This window comes from Larus michahellis, chromosome 6 (genome assembly GCF_964199755.1).
Source record: "Larus michahellis chromosome 6, bLarMic1.1, whole genome shotgun sequence".
In the NCBI taxonomy this organism is placed as follows: domain Eukaryota; kingdom Metazoa; phylum Chordata; class Aves; order Charadriiformes; family Laridae; genus Larus; species Larus michahellis.
The window spans coordinates 46,112,165-46,134,100 of NC_133901.1; the positions used below are offsets into that span (position 1 = coordinate 46,112,165).

At 41.0% G+C, this 21,936-nt stretch overlaps 1 protein-coding gene and 1 long non-coding RNA gene across 2 annotated transcripts in view; one reads left to right on the forward strand and one right to left on the reverse strand.

The window, feature by feature from the left end:
• Window positions 1–9,603, forward strand: part of ZCCHC24 (zinc finger CCHC-type containing 24) — a 113,160-nt gene extending 103,557 nt beyond the window's left edge. The window contains exon 4 of the mRNA XM_074590314.1: window positions 9,382–9,603. Coding sequence (XP_074446415.1) covers window positions 9,382–9,495 — 114 coding nt within the window. The 3' untranslated portion in view covers window positions 9,496–9,603. The remainder of the gene's footprint in view (window positions 1–9,381) is intronic.
• On the reverse strand, window positions 1,261–19,268 carry LOC141744433 (uncharacterized). The gene is made up of 3 exons (XR_012587448.1): window positions 19,242–19,268; window positions 18,412–18,533; window positions 1,261–1,399 (listed from the first exon to the last, which is right to left on the reverse strand). It is a non-coding gene; the product is annotated as an uncharacterized LOC141744433 (long non-coding RNA).
• Window positions 19,269–21,936: the final 2,668 nt, after the last annotated feature.

The window sequence follows — 21,936 nt, forward strand, 5'->3', positions numbered from 1 at the left end:
GAATAAAAGAGAACAATACTAAGATGACTCCTGCCTACAGAATTCCTTGTTAATGACAGTAGAGCAAGACAGCCTGGTTAAAGAGAGGTTTCTCAATTTCCATAATACCAGGTGATGCTCAAAGAACTTGAAGAGAAAGCTTTTTATTAAGCTGAAAGGGTCAAGTCTGAGAAGTAGCTCTGCCATCTTGTCAGCCATAGCTGACACGGTACACACAGCCTTCCTTCCTCCTCCCTGCAGATTGCAGTTCCATCTATCCCTTGAGGTAATTTCCTGCATTTCCAGCTCACTATGGGAAAGCTGACTGTCAGTTCCTCCTTGTATCCCCACCAGAACTAGTCACAAGCAGTCAACCAGTTCAGTGGTCCTTAGTGGGAGACACAGACCAACTGCATGAGCTTATACCCCTCGTTTCCCTGACAAACCAGGCTGCAGACTGGCTGTCAAAGATGACTTTTCTTGCAGAAAGTCACTTTTGACAACCCCATGAAGAATGAATTTGGCCATCATGAAAAAATTTGAGGGGGATTTTGCAATATTGTGGAAAATTGTTGCAGATGGAAAAGGTGAGAATTATTTTAAAAGAGTTTGGGAGGTGTGATTTGCCTCAGGTATAATTCATCCTAGCCGAATCTTAGTAATAAATAGAGCTGTGCATGGGTCAAGTTACCTGCTGCCCACTCAGAGAGACTGCTCAAACCATAGACAGATCATTTGGATGTATTTGCAATAGGTGCAAAGGAAATTCCATCAGGAGCCTTAGGTGTCTCATTAGTTACCTAAGTGCTTGTAAAATTCCTATCAAAAGCTCTTTCCATGGGCTCATAAGGAACACTTCATACCATTTCATGAGATTTTGGAGGGGAGGGTGTCAGGAAAAAAAAAATCCTAAAGGAGGATTATTATTATGAGGATCATTTTATTATGATGAAAAGGCAGAGGAATACTGAAATTCATTGCAACAAGCAGGAAGAGGAGATACAAATACATTTATTAAACTTTATCCCATAGGATAGGAATGTCAAATCAACTATATTTCCTCCTCTTGTACACATATTCATCTAATTCTAAGGGAAAGATCTGGCTCAGTCTCTACAGCAACACTGCATTTCAATGTGCAGCCAAAATATTGATTTAGAATTGCTAGTGCCTTGGAGCAGTATGAATTGCAGTTAAAATGTAGTGTTTGAAGCCTGCCATGCTTGTGGCAGAAGCCTTGGTTTAAACTTGACATAGTTCACTGCAATCATCCTTCTTTCTGTCATGGGATTTTTTCTGCTTTACAATGAACTTGTACAATTCCATGGCTAAGCCAGGGAGTATCGTTGTTCCTGTTGGCCAGTTGAGATGATATGATCCATTCCCCTTTCTCTGGGCTAATGCCACTCCGATTCCAAACCTGGAAACAAGAGGTCACCTTTAGAAATTGCAGTCTAATTTCCCTGACGAAACTGTGACTGGAAACTGTATTGCAAGTGAGAAAAAGCAAAGACGTCTTTTTTTTTTGTGGAAGCACATATATGGAAGGAAAGCTAAGCAATTTTCTTTCACTAATTTACCTGAGAATCTCAAAGCTTACAAGGTCTCTGGTTCCTTGCTTCTGTTTAGACAGCTTGTGTAGACAACTGCACTAAAATCCAGGCTGAGCAATGAAGTCATTTATCACATGCATGAAAGTACAGTCTTGAGGGTGAGAGAAATTACAAGACCACTGATTTATAACAAAAGTTTATAAATATTTACTTTGCTCCTCTAAATTCTTTCCATCATTTATGTTACTGTTCATAGAGTCACAAGAAATCGCTCAAGAGGTATCCCATCCACACTATACAAGAGGCATTATAGACTTGGGAATATGTATCTTCTGTAGCAAAGATTTTCCAGTAGTCCCTTGGGCAGAGTTGCCCTTCATGGCAGGGCTAGAGGAGTCTAATCTGCATAGTGGTACTAAAGTCAAAGACATACTTTGAAAGGGTTTCAGTCTACAGTGCTTCTGTAATCAGTGCTTGCCTTGGAGCCATGGTGTTTTCCAGGGAGTAATCACAGCCTGTGCAGTGCAGGTTTCCACAGCTGACCCCCATCACTATGTTTCAGTATCATTCCCCATTCCCTAAGGATACTCAGGATGTGGAAGAGCTTTGCACTTCTTACCTATCCATGTGTTTGTGTCCCACCAGTAGGTATTGCAGCCATTTAAGATCTCAAGACAAGAGTGCATTTCAACTAGGCTTCTGGATATAAGTAACTTACAGCCAGTCACTAGTGCTCTTTCCCAAAATTTGAACTCACAACTTCAAGTTGAAAGATTTTAAATCTTGTCTCTGCCACGCCTCCATCAGCTTCTATTTCTCAGTGTTACTGTCGTCATTCTTTCTATTATTTTTCATTCTTCCAGAGGTACCCTATGCTGCTTCTGATTAAACATACCAGCAATAGCCAGACAGTAAAGAAAACAGCATCAGTTCATGCACAGAGCCAGCAGCAAAGGAGAGCTAACTGGGGCTGCATGAGGTCAGCGCTGCTTCTTGACAGCGCCTAGTGTTTGCTAACCCATACATGTTTTTTGTCCCAGCATCCAGCTCCACACCAGACTCTCTCAACATTTATCAGTCTGTGTGATGTTATTCTGCACCATTTTCTAAAATACGCTCTACCCAGATACCAGTACTCTTACACTAATGACTATATTTTGTAAAAGCACAGTGAAAGATATTTAATAAGAGTCCAATATTTCTAGCTCCATTCAGCCTCAGACATTACTTACCTTACTGAAATAAGTTCACGTATTGAAGTGAAATACTTCAATATTTCTTCTCTGCAATGCATTGGAAATTCATCATCTCCTTTTCTTACTCCTTGCCCTACCGTTGGGTAAACATATCATTGCAGCCTAACAGATAAAGACGTTATTTTGAACTTTATTAAAAAAAATGAACGATCATTTTATCAGCAGATGCAAATCACCGATGGTTCCTCAACATCAACTAGTCTTATGTCAAGTTACAGGAACCTCCAAAACTACAGAAATTACTTAACTGCAGGCAACTCAGACCATGTCTAAAACCCATCAGGTGCCACATTTCCCTGGTGAGAGTGTATTACAGAAGTCTCCATTCACAACAGTGTATACAGAATGAAAACTCCTTCCAGATCACATCAAACTCCCCTATTCTACATCTGATCCTGGGCAGTAGAGGGCACTTAAAGGAAGGTGTGGATATAGGACAAGACACAGCAACCACCTCTGAGGATGCTTTTCCATCCTCTGGTATTGCCAAATAAGTGTCTCTGCATTCCCCCAGCTTCTCACCAAATAGACCAACCCTGTAGAGTCTACTCAATAACCACAACCTTGTAGAGTCTATTCAACAGAGTCTATTCAATAACCACATGGGCCACCAAGCTTTGCTACATCATCCTGAATATTGGAGATTAGGATGCTTTTTTCCAATTTAGGAGAGAAAAATGAAATCCTTCTATTCAGGATTGCTTGACATCAATTGCAGTGAACTAGGAGCTTATTTTCAATTCGCAGGCTCGCCCATTTCTCCAGTCCTCATCTCCATCTCTCTTTCATCTTCCCCAGTTACTTTCCTCAACGTACGGACTTTTCAGTCCTGTAGGGCTTGTCCACATTGTCTCACAAGGGATGGTTCACACCCGAGTACTCCCGTGTAACTGGCGCAGGCAATAGTGTCAGAGTACTGGAGATAATTATCACTGGATAGCTGTGGGGTAGCCATTCAAGCACATATGCTGGCTCTGTGAATGGCTTGTGCAGCTATGCTCAAATCTTGATTTCCTATGCATACCTTTCGTTAGTGGGTCTCTGGAGAGGAGAGCAGCCACACTTCCCTGCCACCTGCTCTTTGTTCCTGGAGGCTCGTTTCACTCCAGGAAGTGATCCTGTGCCAATTCCCCACAAGGAATGTCTCAATTCAGCCCTGCAGCCTTACTCCACATACCCTATCTGTGAGAATGAGCTTTTAATCTCTCTGGGGCAGGAAAAGTCTTCTCAGCAATTTTACAGCTGTGTATATTCTTTAGAGTCCTCTATAAATACAGCTCTAAATCTCTTCATTTTAAGAGAGATGGTGCAGCATGAATTACAAGAAGTAACACAAGAGTCTGATAGCAGGGCTGCTGCCATTCATTCCCCAACTCACCCACAGGGTGGGGAATCGGGTGGCTCTCACACCTGAGCTGCAAAACTGCTCTTTGTCCCAAAGAAGCACTGCATGCATTTTTGTTTTCATGACTGAATTGTAACTGAATTCCTCCTTTTGCATTTCCACCACATCCCGCAAGCAGTAAACCTCCCTGTGGGAGCGCTCACAGGAATTCACAGGACATGGGGCAAAAATTGGAGGCCAGTTGAGCTCAAGCCTTATTGAGGAAGGGGAGACCAAAGAACTACCCTGACAAAGCTACTCTATAGCTATTCCAAAAGTTATTTCCAACTGTCCTGACAAAGCTATCCTGTGGCTATTCCAAAAGCTGTTTCCAACAGAATTCTCAGATGGGACTTACACCTACCTCTTATTCTTCCAAGGAATCTGGATTTTGTAGTTGTTTATGCTCCCTCTTACCCTGCTCCAGCAATGGAGCCAGTCCCTGTAGCCATTCACCGGCATTCTTGGCACTGTAACAGCCCAGATGCCACGCTTTGAATTCTCATTTTCTTCCCCTACCCTCTATAGCGGCAACATCTGCGCCTGTGGTTGCTTCCTGGCTGGCCCCTTATCAAGGCTTCTTCTCTGACTTTGTGGCTAACTCCAGTGCTGTTTGTGATGACAGCTGTTGCACTGGTGCAGAAACAGCCATCTGGTGACCAACTTGTCCTCTTGGACACTATTTTCTTCCAGCTGTCAGGAATTTACTGTTGGACTGGAAATAATTCAGTATGTAAATACATTCTTCATGCCATCCAAGCTATTACTTCCGTGGTCAATGCAGTGGTCTCATCTCTATTCCCATACCCGGGTACAGCCACAGCCACCTCTCTTCTCTCAGTATGGGGAGGGATGGGTCTGATCACTGAAGCTCAATAACCTTTTCAACAGTTTCAAGCGTGATCTTTTGGCTCTTTAGATTTAATAAAATCCTCCCCAGCATGCCCGTGCTTGTGTGCTCCAGCAGTGGAAATACAGATCACCCCAGGTTCCTGCTTCTGTGAACTCCGAAAAGGGATTTTGGCCATTTAGCTCATGCAGTTATCATTCACTCCTAACTGGCCTGTCCCAGAGGCACGCTGCTGACAGAGGCTGCTTGCTCTTTCTGAGCATCATGCCTCTGATCTGCAGCCTTCTTATCACTGCCTGTCGGGTCCACAGCCACAGTGAGGGCCTCGTTAACAGCCCTGGTCCCCCCAGGCAGACAGAAAAGCAGAGTGCCTTAAGCATGCACATTGCATTTCATCCTTTTTCCCCAGTTCATAATTATTATTGGACTAAAAATTTATGAATTCATGATAAGCATGTGTGTCTTGAGGGAAGCACAACTAGCTAAGGCTCCTTAAGACTGTTAACCTAACAATTATCCTGCCGGGTATAGTAGTAGAATCCATTTCTATCACATATCTAATCTGTCATTTAATCGTCTCATTACTCCTTTGAAGACTTGAGATAAAGACTCCAGAAAATTATTTATAAATGTTTTCTTACATTTGAATTTTGATGTGATCCTTTATCATTTGATTCCTTTTAGAATCAAATAAATACAAACATAAGCAGCCACATTATTCCATTCTGCTTCTTAGTGGAAGCGACTTTCCTCAACGGTGTCCTAGCTACATTTTCTCTGACACCTAACACTTCATAAGGGCAAGCCTCATGTTCTGAGGTTTTGGGGTTTTTAACTGACTGTGGGGAATGCAGAGTTTATTCAGTACACGCAGACTGGGACAGCAATAGCTCACAATCAAAAGTTAATTTACAGGACAGGAATTGCTATATAAATTTGTTTCAGCTTCATTCCCCTGAGGCAACAGCTTTAGTGACTACCACCAAATGCTTTCCTGGTGGAGCTGCACAAGATTATTTCCACGCGGTAACTACCAGAAGAAAATTCAAGAAAGACGCACAAAAATGAAGAATGTAAGAGTGCCCATCCCTGTCATTTGTACAGAAAATATGGACTGCCAAATCCTGGATGCTTGCATTTAGAAAAAGACAATGAAAATTGAAGTATTATATTTAAATTCTCCATTTTTGAAGTATTCTATTTAAACTCTCCATTTAATGGAAAAAGTCATACCTTTCCCAGAGAAACGTAGCAGGATTTTCTGTTGTTTTACAAGCTACATTTCACCCTTTTCTACGGAAAGGAATTATTTTTTCAGCCAAATGGCCTGTCCCCTTCTACACACCCTCTCCAAACTCATGGCTGAGTTTTCATCCTACCAGCCCCTCATCAGCAGCACAGTACTCTTGTAGCAGCCTCCTCAGCTATTCAGATCTTCTGCATAATTCAGGCAATCCCCAAAACTAATACACAGTGTGCATCAGCCCGACCCTGCCGCACCCCTCTTGTGCCGGCATCTTCTCCTTCCCCTCTGCTTCCACTACCCCAAAGCTGGTGAGAATTGTCCAAGGTCATCCCGCACTGAGGAAGTCCAACCTTGATGGACACACAGCTCTTTGGCTGTCTAATGTCCTACCCTTTTTAGCACAGTGTAAGAAAGGTTGCAAGGGTGAAAAGTTATTACTTTAAAGTCCTCCACAATTAGTAACAAATATCAGCAGGACAAGAACAGTTGCTTCTCAGGGTGTTTGAAGGGTGGTTTTTTTGCCTTACAAGAAACTCGTAGAGAGAAAACAGCAAATGGAGATAAGCTGGGACTTCATTTTATGCAAAAGTTGGATTGAAGCATTTCTGGGGGACAAACCACACAAGCACAGCACCAGTTTCAAAGCCTCAGCCCTCCACCGCCTCACCAGAAACATAGCTGGGGCTCTGCTCAGCTTCTTCCAGCTGGCCCTTGGCAACCTGCTTTCCTGCATTTGTAACCCCTCTCTCCCCAGCCTCTGTGTCGTAACACGCTGGTAACAATAACATTTCTGAAATTGAAATGCTTTGCAGGCCAAAAAGCTGAGCTCAATCAACGCAGGGGGAAAGCAAACCACGGAGAGCTATTGTTTCTGAAAACTGTCCAAAAACTCTTGGCGCTTCAAGGCATTCCCAATGTCCTTTGCACTATTTCCAGGAAAAATGATTCCCAAGGCCTTGCGTATTAAAAAAAAAAATCTGGCTTATATCAATAAACATGATAACTGCTGTATTTTTTCTCTTTAATCAGAGCACAGCTAGCATGTAGAAGCAATCAGAGCTGAGTCGAATAGCCTGTTTTCTAAGTGTAGCATTTCAAAACTCTCAAATTCTCTGTTGAGGAGCATAAATTAACTCCTGGGACTCCTGAACCTGAGCATCATCTTCGACTACATTTATGTAATGCAAATTCTTGAAGAAAATTTGTGGGCAGATCTTGGTGGAATAAGTGATAGAAAAGGTGAAAGGGCAGTTTTTCTGACCAAATAAGCTTATTTAACTTGTCTGTGTTGTGGCAGACGCACTGCCTCCACCAGTGCTTTGGTTGCAAGCCTAGGCACGGGGGTGCTGGTTCTGATCTCAAATCCTAACATACTGACTTCCAACAAGTCATTCACCTGTGGGGCTGCGGGGGGAGGTTAAAGGATTTAGAGGAGATCTACCTTCCTTATCCCCTACCTGATACAGGAAAACCAGCTTGCAGTTAAATTGTAAATGAAGTTAAATGCAAAGACATATAATATGTGGGCCAGGACAGGCAAAACTTCAGGCAGTATCACGTGTAAGACCATTGAATCAGTAACAAACGATTGGCAATCACCACTGAATTACTCCCATATACTGGTTTTACTAGCTGTGCAATATAATAAGAGTGTTGCACTTACAATCCAATACAACCAAGCCGGAATTTGCAGACATCCCTTGTTCAGGAGAGTAGAATATATTTTGTCTCATTTTAGCTACTCAGAGCTGAGAAACCCTTCTTCTATTTTCTGTATTATGAGCTGTTCTTGCAGTGTTACATAGCCAAAAAAAGCAAGCTTTGAATGTCTCTTTTCTTCCTGTTCACAGGGTCTCAAGTGGGTGGCTTTGGAATGAGGAACTTATAAATGAAAACTTAGATGATCAGGTGTACTTTAAGATTTTACAGCTGAAGGAAATTCTTTAGGATTTAGGAAAGGTGTGAGAAGATAAGTGGCCATAATTTTGTAATTTATGCTTATCGACCCTCTGCTCCAAGAATCATATTTTGAAGAGATAAGCAACAGTCTAGTACCCCTGCAAGAACAGTGAGAAGCTCATGGCTTGTTTTCAGAATTCACTCCATGTGCTGTCTCTACCACAGTCCCATACAACAACTGCTGTCTTCATGGGAGGGCCCTGTGCAATGAAATAGTCTTTCAGGTACATTTCACAAAAACTGAGAAATTACAGGTTAGGGAATTTTGTTTGTTTTTTCAAATAACTGGTGCGCTTCATGTTGTTCTACCTCAAATCTCTATCACGTCTCTAACTATTAGACTTTCCGAACACTTAAACTTACTGCAGTATTTAACACGGGTATTTTAATTTCAGAATAATTGTGAAAACCCTTTACATGTCATGGAAAATTAAAGAACAAAGATCTATTTGAAACAAAGCAGTTTCATTCCCTTGTTTAGCCCAATAAACTCCCAACCCTGTGATTTCACAAATATTATTAAAAATACATAGTCAATTTATCACTCAGATTCAGGGCAAAGGGTTGTGTTGTGAGGTTGGGGTTTTTGGTTTGGGGGTTTTTTGTTGTTGGGTTTTTTTTTTTAATTAATAGCTTTGCAGCTGGTCTACTTCAAAAATTTCAGCCTCAGAAATATGGGACTGAATACTGGGAAAACCTCATTTAGCTATGTAATATCTGTAGGTGGTTAAGACAGTTTTCTTGTTGTAGCAGCTAATCCTAACGTTGGTAACCCCTGCTGGCATTGCTGGGCAATGGGATTCCCATGCTTGAGGTGTTAATGCCTTTGGGACATCTCAGTTACTGGAGCCAAGATAATAAACTCGTCTGTGTTACTGCTTTTATAAATATAGCCCCCAATTCAGTCTTTTAGTAATTAGTCTACAACAAAGTTACCACCACCTTTGTGAAGAGGAATGACATTAAGTTATGAGGCCACTCTGAACAAATGCAGGGCTGAAAAAAATCTGTCATCCCTTCAGGAAAGAAATACAGTACCTTTGTAATTACCAGGAGAAAGCTCAGTTAAACATAAAGGTAGGCTTCACATGCATAGTAAAGAATAACGGTGACAAAAATTTGGACCTAATCTGTTTTCCTACCCTTCACTGCAGAGACCCCTGGAAAAGCCGGACGGCCTGGATGTTTCAGATCAGAGCAAAGAACATCCCCAGCATCTGTGTGAGAAGTGCAAAGTTTTGGGCTACTACTGCCGCCGTGTGCAATAAACCTTCAAAGTGGCCTCTTCCCGTCCCCATCATCCTTAAAGATCCTCTGGCAGCACGCGATCAACAGCAACACAACAAATCAAGATAAAAAGCTAAAATAATTGCCAATATTGCCTATCTAATAATATGCCTTACCATTAATAGAATGTAACATTTCCCCTGTGCATGCACACGCATGCAACAGGCATTTACAGGACTGATTTGTATACATACATATATATGTAAATTTATATATATATGTACAACATACGTATATAAAGCGTTACTGACAGTGTTCACAACAGAACCACGGTTGTGGGTTCTGCTGATTGTTTACACAGACCCTATATCATGGCCAGGTGAAATGAAGTACTATTCAATAGGCAAGGTGTAATATTCACAAGGAATATATGTTGTAGGTATGGCTTTTGCAGAGGTTAAATAACTGTGGGGCCACTAACTGTAAGCTCTCACCCACAACATGAACGTTATTCCTATTATATGACAAGACAAAGGAAGATGAAACAAGCCACAGCATAAAAGAAGGAAAATTATTTTTTTAATCCCAGTTTTAGAAAGTCTGAGAGTTTTGTGCTGCTGCTTTCTTGGACTTTTTCTATTTGTTACCATCACTTGGGCAGGGCTTAGGCAAAATCATTTTTGCAGGATGTGGCAAAAAAAAAGTGAATAATTGTTTGAGGGTGTGGGTTGGGTAGAAAGGGAATGCCATAATGGGACCCAGTGCATCAGGAAGGATTCCAAAAGGGTTTTGGAAGAGACAAAATTGGCTTGCTTGCGCGACTAACAGATCCTTCTCTTGTCATATAATCCCACTGAAATGGTCCCTGTATGTGTATGGGCTGTTCATTAGGCCACAAGCACACTAAATTTACTGTGAATAAGGGGGGATAAGGATACTTAAAACTGTCCCCAAAACCCTTAATTGAAAGATTAGCCAAACTTACTATTTATAATAGTTTTAAAGCCACTTTCTGGAAATATTTTTTATGTCCTGTTTTCTACTGTACAAGTTTGTTATAATGTAAAACTTGTTAGCCATAGGGGTGTTTTGAGGCATGGAGAACACTCTACGTAGCCTTCCGTCTTTATGTCTTCCTGAAACACCTGCATACCTGAGGAGAAATGTAGGAGTTATACTTCGTTGTCCCATTTCAGGTAAAACTTCGTGCAGGGGCATCCTGCTGCAAAGAAGTATCTCATCAGGGATTGGGAAATAGCACGAACTGAAAGTACCTCGAGACAGTATCCTGTTTGTATGTCTACATAGGAGTACGTTGGCAAGAGGACACAACAAGCAATTCACTTGCATTATTCACTAAAAAAGGGATAATGTTTGTTTGGTTGTTTGGGTTTTTTTTAATCAACAATTTCTATTTTTCTGAAGTTTCCTGTAGAGACATTGATTTGTGTGAATGATACTTAGTGGAAATACTTTAAATCCTAGATAACTTGATGTGAATTAAATTTGTTTTGCGGATTAATTCCATAACGCTAAGACAGAGGGGGTTTTATGCCAAGTTATAGCAGGACGTTACCAGTATGTACAGTCAAGCTCTTGTCAAGCAAATTGAAAACTTACAGTGAACATTTATATAGGAAATGTGAAGCTCTTTACAAATTTGCTCTAGGGGTGAAACTTTGCCATTTCCCTGCTTTGGTATAAGCAGGGTAAAATTGTTTCTGCGTATTCTGGTGGTAGTGTCATGTACATATCTCACAAGGTTCATTATTTATGGGTAGCCCAAGTGCCCCAGCCTACTGGTTGGAGCAATAGATGAACATTGGGAGTTCTGACCATGGCTCTTCCATTAGCTCCCCGATTTTGGGCAAGTCACAAGGTCCTTCTGGACCTCAGTTTCCCCAGCTGCAAAATGGGGATAATAATACTTTAGTATACCTACCTCACAGGAGAGATGTGAGGCCTTACTTAATATCTATAAGCAGTTTGACATCACTGGATGAAAAGTGCTACATAATGCTAAAATAGCATTAACTAAATTAATCACTTCAAAACTATTTTTGCCCAGTTGGCAATTCCATCAACTAAAATAGCTGAAAGTAATATTATTGAAAGTTAACACTAATAACAGTTCGGTTGCCTCAGTGAAGATATGCAGCTTGAGTATTTTCAAACGGAAACGTTCTTGTGCACAGACTCACAAATTACCTTAGAGACAAATTCTCTGAACAAAGATACTAATCTGCCCATACAAAGAAGAATAAGAAAATACACAGGCAAATCTAGGGGTGGATTTTCAAATTTTGACCTCTAGTGTTAATCTTAGTATCTTTTTTTCAAGCACAAGTAATATCGAAAGAGACACATACTAAACCAGATCTATTTTTTTCTCTTGAGCACTTAATAGCACATGAACAAAAAAATTGCCTTGATGCTTCACAGCCATCTAAAGGACATGTAGAAGACCACCCCCCCACCCCCCCCATAAATTAAGATAAGGGAAAATGTTATTTTATTTTCTCCCTGAAACTAAGATGTTGCTATCAACCATTTTTTTCTGCGTTGAAATAATTTCCATCTTATGATAACCACTAGATCGGTAAAATAGCTTGATATCCTTTGATATAGCTACATCAATATACAGCACACCACCAGGTTCTGAACAAAGGCCAACTAAAAGATACCTTTATATGCAATTGTTGCTATTTTTATGACATTGCCCTGTTAAAAATTGTTTATCCAGATTCAACACTGCATGGCAATGCCTTAAGCTTATGGATTTTTAGGTTGTACTAAAAATACACATGGTCTACTTTAACACAATGTCTATAGGTGTAGAATAGTAATTTTTAAGAGCATACTTAGGAAAGTTCAATATTTATATCATTGATATTTTCCTAGGCAGCAGACATACAAAGTATTTAAGTAATATTTAGCGTATTTGAAAATAGGAGAGCAGATTTTCCCCTGCACTCATGTTGGGGAAAAGCAGATAAGGAACAAAATGTGCAGAAAAGTAAGAAGCAATACTGCCCTAGTTTGTACTGCCTCACTCGGAGACCGCAAATCCATCTCGGTGCGGGATGCGGCTGCCATCAAGCCCTGGGCACTCCAGGACTGGAAGCAGCCCACTTGCCTTGCCATCCCTGCCAAAAGTGGGGCTGAACTCCAGCTTCCCCCCAGCCCCGTGGGGCATTCCCTTGTTTTCTGTCCTCACTGCACAGGGCTGAAGCCTCCTCTCCCCAGCAAGCCGGGAAGGCTGCAGCACCAAGCTCACTTGGGGGGAGCACTCCTCTGCCCTTCCCTGTGTCAAGTTTGCCTGTAGGATTGTAGCATTCGGCCCTGGGCATTTGCACCACACTCGTCTCTATACAGTTTGTGGGTTGCTGGAAAAACACATCCGCATAAGTAGTGTACAATAGATTATGACCATTGGCTTTTAGTTAATGGCACGGAACGGAATTTTCGGGATTTTGATTTAAAAAGTAAAATTGACTACAAATTTTTTTTCTTCCCTCCCTAAAGGTAATTCACCTATAGGCCTAACTAACTCTTTCCAAATTGGAAAAAAACTTAAAAATCCAGGTTTTTTGACTGGAAGGAGGATGAGTTGATTTACCTCTTAGATTTTTCTGAAGGGTTTCTGATGTTCTCTTTAGCCAGCTCCTCATTTAGAGCATCAGCTGGTAATCCTTGAATGCATTTTTAGACAGTCTTACCAGAAGCAAAGCAGGCAACAGTAAGAAGAATTTTAAATCAACGCAGGCCTCCCTAATTTGAGTATTCTTTGGGGGTGTACCTGAGAGAAATTTGGTTCTGTGCATTTATTTGGCAAACTTGTTTTAACCTGAGATGCTTGCTGTTGCCTGCCTACCGATCCATCCAGAACATACTGTTTTGGTTTGGGTTGTGTTTTGTTTCGTTTTTCTTTCCCCCCCCCTTCTTTAGAGATTTTTAAGCTTTTGTTTATTTCTTAAAAAGAAAACCTAAACACAATTTGTTTCCTCAGTCGGTCACAACATTTCACACAGAATTTGTCCTTGGTATTGGCACTGCTCTGGAGAAAAGCATCAGTGATTTGAAATGCACGGTGTAGGTTTTTAGCTGCTTTAACTTGATGCGGCTCCAATGAAGTTGTTACAAATACTTCGTTTAATGGTGATGAAGAAAAATCCCTGTCGTTTCAAGGACGGCCCCATTTTAGCCAGTTTCTACTGCTGCTACCACGGACATAAAACAATGCCACACAAGCAAAGTTTGAGGCCTTTTTGTCTCAAAGTTGCTTTTTAATTTCAGATAAATACACAAGAGTATATATTATTTCTGAAAATAGGTGTATTTTGAAGTTCCCCATTATATGGGACTTAGTTTGTAAACTAAAAATGTGAAGTTACGTATGTCTGAGAAGCCTTATACCAAGAAGCATTCTCTAGGTTTTACCTTTTTGTATAACATGAAATTTAGATTGTACATGGGTTGCATACCTGTGACACTCTAGCAGTTATTCCAAAAATAAAACTACTTAAAACATTGAAAGTTAAAAGCTTTTGGAAATGTCAGACTTCATAGATTAGTTCTTTGTCCTGCAGTCACGTAGAATTTTTTTTTTCCCTAGTATGGATCCTAAGAGTTGTCCACTGAACAACATGCAATAAATCATCAACATGTGTTTTTCAAGTTAAGTGAATTGACATACATTTTCCACTTGCCTTTGCCAACACATTTTAAAATGTGACGGAACTATCCCCATACAAAAACCATTCTTTAAGATATGACTCCACTCCTGATTGAGCTACAACCCGTATCTCTTTCCTATCTGCAAAACCACTGCTGTCCATTGGGTTTGCTGAATATGTATTGCTGAAGTGCGCAGAGGGCTGTTTGAGATCTTAGATATAGGGATGATGGTTTGTGTTTCTAGGATGAATTTCAAAGGGACAATCGTGTGCAGTTACTAGCTATAGATGATTGATATAAATGTTTACCCCTGTATGAAGTATTTTACAGTTTTACTTGCAGATGTGTATTTATCTTGAGTTATACTTGACATAGAGTTTCTTTCAATTTTTTTTTTTTAATACTATGTGTGTATTTTGGAAACCTTTTTAGATGTTAAAATTTTTGAATGGTTACAAATATTTCTTGTAATACTGAATTGTTATCTTATCTGGAAACTCTTTGCAGTAACTTTTTTGTATATATTTGAGGGCCTTTTTAAAGAAGTATTGTTTGTTTTTTGGGGAAAAGTTTTTACAATTTGGAAGCTTTCAGAAGGGCCTTCCTCTCAACTAGGATACTAACAGAGGTAAGAGTTTTCGTAAGTATTTTGCAGAACTAAGGATGTATCCTCAAGAAAATATTTATGGAAGTAATTTACTTTTTTTTTTTTTTTACAATGCTTTTGTCTGTATAAAGTATGCAACAGTACTACATTAAGAAGGAAATATTGTCTACATAAAATATTATATGAAAGTTGGTACATAATTCTGACAAAAAACCTTGCAATTCTTTAAGCCATATTGTTTTTGTTATCCTTGGATGAAAATATCAGTATTAAGTAACCAATATATTATTCAAGTGCTTAGACTTATATGAAAATGCTTATACAGTTTATTTATGTGTATTTGGGGGAGGACTGCTAGAAAAAGCTATCGCTAGAGATATAGCAAGTGAGGAGCAAATAACAGTTTACTGTCACTTTATGGCCTTGTGAGAGACACAGAAGATGCTGAAAGCACCGTCAAGACTCAGCTTTCAGGAACTCCGAAGCACAAGCGTTGGGTTTCAGACAGTGGTTCTTTCCTTTCCCATGACAAGAGGGGAAGAGAGTTGGTTGGGACGCTGTTTGACAACTTGACTTTCACAACTCTTTGCAGACTGTGAGCTCAGCTATGCAGTATCGGCTACAGCAATAATATCCATCAAAGGATGTAAGAGAAAAGGATTGAAGTAGGTTATTGTGGGGGTTTATGTTTATTTTAATTAGAACTCATAGCAATATAGAATATGCATGTGCACGTATTTGAAGCATTTTTACACTTTACATTTCATGTAGTTTGATTATATTATGAAGGACTGGGTTTTTAGTTTGATATTTTACCATGCTAAAATGGGAGGTCTGCCCAACCCTGTACTGGATTCTTGTTTCCTTTAAAAGGTTATTTAGTACGGCACTCACTGCGTTGTGTACTAGTGCTAAAACTAACACTGTATCTTATTAATTTCTTCAGCTTTAAAAAAAATTAACCTAATTATTATTACATTTGTTTAGCTGTACCCACTGACCTTGTCAGATTCAGTTGATGATTTGTATAATTTCTTTTTCTGTAACTGTTAATAAACTTGTACAGCTGAAACAAACAAACAAAACTTATGGACAAAGGCCTCAGAGGTACCAGTTCTGCATCAGCAGTCAAGATGACAGCTTGCTCATCTGGTGGCTGTGTTGCTAAAGAGACTGTAAAACCTCTGTTGTGGATTGTCCATAAAATGGCATTCCGACATGTGCCTTATTTGCTGGATAGTATAAAGCTTTCCTCTAGTATTCTAGCATTTTAATGCTGTATTAAAGTACTGCAAAAAAAAAAAAAAAAAAACAACAGCAAGAGTGGTATGGTTTTCTTGAGAGTTCCTTGCTTTGAAGTTTTACTACCAGTTGCGTTGGGTTCCCGCGTATGGACTGGCCAGCCACAGCCTGGTATTTGCAGCACAAACCCGCCCCAGTATAACCATCGCCCACCCCACATGAAGACGAGTTTCTTCACTGCACCCGAGTCTGATCTGCAACAAGCCTGGTCACATCCTGGGTGAGAAGAGCTTCACCCAAGGTCTCCTCTGCTGGTGGAACAGCTTGGATTAACTGTGCCAGCTCTTAAGTTTATAACAGCCTACTATTGTCTAGCATTTTATCTGAAGGAAAAACCTCCTTTAATCAAAGTACAATTCTGTCCTTAAGAGTTGGATAGGAAAGTTTAGGTGCCAGAAAGTTGCTACAATGAAAAACAACATTAACAATTTTTAGAAGTCATTAAGCTATATCATCGCTTAAAATTTAGGGGATGGGATCGAATTTGTTCTTTGTGAACACTAGAAGTTTGGAAGAACTAGACCTACTAAATGCTCATTGCTTATTAGCAATGCTTTTGTTACAGCTCCAATCAAAGTTCAATGGCAAAAAATCTTTCTATTGAGACTGCCAATACTGAGACAACACAGCTGTCATGTTTGGAAGTTAAAATAAGGTTGCCATGAAATTAACTTTGGACTTTAGGTGTCCTGCCTCTAACACAAGAGATCCCCTTCATTTGAAACTAACAGAAGATTTTTAATATACGCACCAGCACGCAGTTGTTCTAGGCCTGGTCATCCCTACAAACACGGTACACAGTTGATATTTGGAGCTCTATATCATGGTGACACTATTTATGCTACATAGCAAGCCTGATTTCTGGGAAGATTTGAGTGCTTTTCTCATTCAGTCTGCATGAGAGAGAGCAAGAACGCATGCACGCGTGCGTGTGCGGGGCGGGGGTGTGTGTGCGGAGATAGAGGTTGGCCAAGGAATCACACAATTATGAAGACTTGAAAAAAAGTGACTGTTTCATCAAATGATGAAAGACATCGTCCTAGCTGAGACCCATAGAAAGGAAAAGCGCATATTCAAAGCTAGATGGTAAATTATTGTTTGAAAAACAAAACATAGTGCTCTTCAGTATAAATCTTGCCAATGGTACTGTTCCCATAGCAGACACAAGCCACAAAACCAAGCTTCCCACCAGAAGAACTGGGGGCTCCCCAAACACCAACACCTCGGATTTACCGCTTCACTGAGACCAGAAAAAACACTGAGTAGACCAACTGCAAGGTCCTAGCTCACTATTACTACATTTCCTATGATTCCTCAAAGAAACAACTTTTCCATATTTAAAACAAAAGTAAATTAACACAAACAATATGGCATCAACAAAAACGATCAAAGTACTTTTCCCTCATTTTTCATTGCCAAGCGCTTCACCTTCCTGCTCTATGTGAATGAGGTCCAGAGACAATGCAGCACCCTGCTCATAACAGAAGAGCCAGATAACTCTCACTTTAAGAAAAGTAATAGGGGTTTCATGACAAGGCTTTCATATAACATTGACACTTTGAAATAAAAAGCTGTTTCATTATTCTTCATGGAAAAACAATTTAAACAGCACACCAAGGTTACTATTTTTAATGTTAGTCACATCACATCAAAAGCCCCATCTCAGATCCTCCCAGTATATTATCAGGCATACGAACTACAACTTGCATCCCAACTAGGAAGGACAAACGCTCCGTGTGTTACACTCGTGTGGTCGTGCTCAAGGCCCCTATACGTAGATCATTCACTGCCATACAGCACAAGTCAAATCAGTTAGAAAGGCTCCTTTTTTCTCCATATCCCTCTGAAGAAGGATGTACACAAGAAACATTGGCAAGAGAGGAACCTGAAGCACCGAGGGCTGAATGCTAAGTCAGGTTTTTCCACTGAGAACTAAGAAATCAAGAACTAAAGAAACCGCCTAACTGGAAGAACACATAAACCCCTTACTCCTGAGAAGCATGTGGTACATAATTAGTTTGTGATCCTGAAAAAATTGAACACAACATCCAGCTTTGCTTTCCTCTAGTATTCATCTCCCCAGCTTAGAGAAACAGATCACTTGCGAACTCCTGTCAGGATTACACTAGCTATTGGGCCCACACCTACCCACTGAGCACTTCTGGTTTACTGACAGTAATGCAATCTCTCTTCCTCACCATCCTTATCTCAAAAACACTTCAGACAGTAACAAAAGCCAGAAAGCTGGTCTTGATACAACCTACCCAGTCTGCTAAACCTCATTCAAACAACATAGATAAATACCCCTCGCAACCCTTTTACAAACTTCAGGAGACATTTTTAATAACTGAACATGCCGAGAAACACTTACCTCAGTCAACATTTATTGTGTCTTTTTCTGGAGGGCCAAAACTGAGCGGAGGCAACCACATTCATGAAGAGTTAGACATCCCTGATTCGCAGCCCAGGTGAGCCCAGACAGCCAACACTGCCCTGCAAGAGAACAGAGTACTGTCAGCCACCCCTGTTTAAAAGCACTACCCAGGTACATGGCTCCGTGGCTGCTGAGGAGACCACAGAGGCAGCAGCAAGCCTGAGCATTTTTTGGAGACTTTGCTTCTCTGCCATGAACTTAGCTAAATAAAAATGCAGTACTCCCTGACTTTTTCCCCCCCCCCTTTTTTTTTTTAAGTAGAGGGTAAAAATGGCATGCCCAGCTAACCCAACCAAAACCCATGCCTACAGGGAAAGCAAGTCATAGCCAAAAAACTTTATAGATGTTTTAAGTCAAGCAGGGTGCAAGGCCAAGATTTATTTTTTTTTTGTACTCCAGTTTCCTTTTCACCATCTGAGAACAGAATCTAGAATGCCCAAACACCATAAGAAAGCTTTCTTTTATGCAATTTCTGAACACATCTAAGCAGCAGGTACAGGAAACCTAACCAGCCAGCTTTTCATAAGGTTTCCTTACAGTTTTGCAACATAACAAGAAGATACAACGCAACAGACTTCCAAGGAGCCAGACATGCTTACACTCCATTTGATTTCAGCTGGCAAAACTTAGAGGAGAAGTAATAATGCAGGAAAGCAGTACAAAGTAATAGGAAGTAAGACTTCAAAACTCACTGTTTGCAAATAAAACAGCGATAAACAGACCAATACCACTAGCTTAAGAAAAAAAAATACCCATTTGTTGAGTACCTTCAGGTAGCAATTCAGAGATCCAGCACCCACAGCCCCTAAAAAGGGCCTCCCTGCCCTCCACCTCTCTCATATTGGCTGTGGGCCCTGATTGCTGGGGGCTCCAGCTGTGCTGCCCAGCTGCAGGGCAGGGTGTGGGGGGGTGAGGGGCACCGGCTCCTCCCCAGGTGCAGGCACTTCCCACCGGGCTGTGCCTGCTGCAGCCCAAAACCAGAGAGCCCTCCTCAAGAGCGCAGCACAAAGACATCAGTGCTGCTAACAGGAATCCTCACGGGGAGGCGGGGTGGCAAAGGAGAGCTCAATTCGCATCTAGGAGGGACAAATAACTCTCATTTTAACGTTCACAGTAATTGAAATCTCAGCACAGTTAAGGCTTAGGCAGCTGTACAAATTTCTTCAAGGAAACGTGCAAAAGTAAACTTCAGCGGACAGAAATTTGAATAATGCCTGTTGTAGAGAACCAATTCAAACTGCTTTCCAATGTGCCCTGCTAAAGTTTCTGAATGTCTTGGGCAACTTTTGAGCGCACAGTGATTGCACGTATCAAGTGCCCAGCTATTTGGTCTAAGGCATGGTTACTTCTTCAGCTGTTTGGTTACCCCACGTGTAGCCATCAGGTACCTGAGGGCTGTCAGGGCAGGCTCGGCCAGACGTGCCCAGGAAAACACCCATCAGCTCCCCAGCATTCCTACTTTGGAGGAAAACCTTGCAACCCAACTCACGCTCAGTGGGGCTAATTAGGAAACTAATTGAACCATAATTTGTAGTCTACAGCTGAATGTTGCACTACTGTAGCTACTTTGGTACCTTTTTTTTTTTTTAAAATTCGTTGCAGACACTTCTGTTTGAAAAGCTGGTCCTAATTAGCTATATTTTAAGTTATTTTAAATGCATCCACGCACTGCATTCCTGCTCACTGGGCCGCACCGCCTGCTCTTGCTCTCCAAGCGGCAGGACAGGGTTTAGCCCTCGATCAGCCTCACCATATGGTTTTCCGGGTTCACAAAGGAATTTACTGAGTCAAGTAAAATTTCTAGGAGGTGTTTAAGCACCTCCCAGAAACCTAAAGGTCCAGTAAACAGAGCTCATAAGGATGAGGTCGTAGGCTCTGGCTTAGCCACGCGCCGTGCCGCGATGGGGAAGCGAGGCAGCCAACCTGTGTTGGGCTTCCATGATGGGTTTCAGCCATGCTACGCGATGCTCTTCTGCCCGGCACTGAGCCACAGCCAAGGACATCCCAAATTAACGTGGAGGATGTTAGCCTGCACCCATGTTTCCCCATCTACTGGTCTTACATGATGTCTTTAACTCCAGGGGTACAGCTTCACACCCAGAGAGCCCCGCATGCTCTTCAGCATCTTGAGGTGCTCTAGTAGGAGTGAAAACACCCAGGAGCTCTGGGGAGAGCACGAGACACGCAGAGCTGGATTGAGAAACATTTCACAATATTTTTTTTTCTGACATAAATATCTTTGCCCATCTCTCTATGAGGGGAGAAAATGTCAGTTTGAGGCAGACAGAAATATTCAGACCAAAGCAGGTACTTCTGGAGGCTTTTGTGAAATGAATGTAGCCAAGAGAAGAAAGTAAACTTTTTCTCCCCTGATTTCCTTCCTCCTTTGAGCCCTGTGCACCTCCTCGCAAGAATTTAGCACAATGGGAGAAGAAATAGAGACTCAAATAAGGCTTTACAGTCCCAGGAAAGGTGAAGTTCAGTCTAAGGTATGCGTGATTTGCTCCCTCAAGGACTGTACATGTGAAATACAGCTTAGATTTTTATTTTTGTTAAATGAGAATTTAGTACACTTCATAAACCTGATCTTCTCTTCAACACCTTACCAGAAAACCTAGCAGATTTCAAACAGCTTTCTAAATATGAAAAGCAGGGGAAATTTGTCACCTGAGTCCTTTTTGTAAAGGTAGACAATGCAGCTGGTAGCATTTAACTTTAAAGTAATGGGCACATAAACCTTATTTTCACTTCTGGCAGGTATTCTTGTTTTCTTAAGAGTTAAAAACTGCTTTTCTGTTAACCCAGGTACTGCCTGGTCTCTAGCATGTTACCAATCCCTTTCAGAGATACCTAAGGGGAAAAAAAAAAAAAAAAAAAAAGAAAGAAGTCTGCTATTAATTCACTCCAAAGCTGTGCCCTGTTCCCCAGCTTAAACAAACAAACAAAAATAAATCCTGATAACTAATCTTCTAAAAACCCCAGATGGTTAAAATCTTTTCAGTGACTGGAATGAGACGTGTATGCTTACATTATAAAGTTGATCAACTTCAGCAGAGGCTCCTTCACCCATAGATTTAGTTTCTAAGTGATTGTGCGTGAAATAACAGGAACTGTAAACTTCAAGTCCCTTGATGCTTCCTACCTCCTCAGTTTCTCTTGCCTCTCTCAACTCAACCCCTATTCCCTGTATTTCACAGTTGTTGGTCTTCTGTGGCCTCTTGAATTCAAGCCTGAAGTTACATCACGTGCTTTGCACCACTCCTGGTTTTTCAAGAGCAGTATTTTGTATTACAATAACGTACTGTCCCCTCCCCTTGACCTTAATAGTGTTCTCACACACGTCCCACACACATCCCAACCATCCCCCGCCCCACACCACTTGCGGCCTGGTGCTCCCCACTGCTGGTGGTATGTGTAAGAAAATTATTTCTTCTACAGTGTTGAGTAAATTTTTATTTTTTT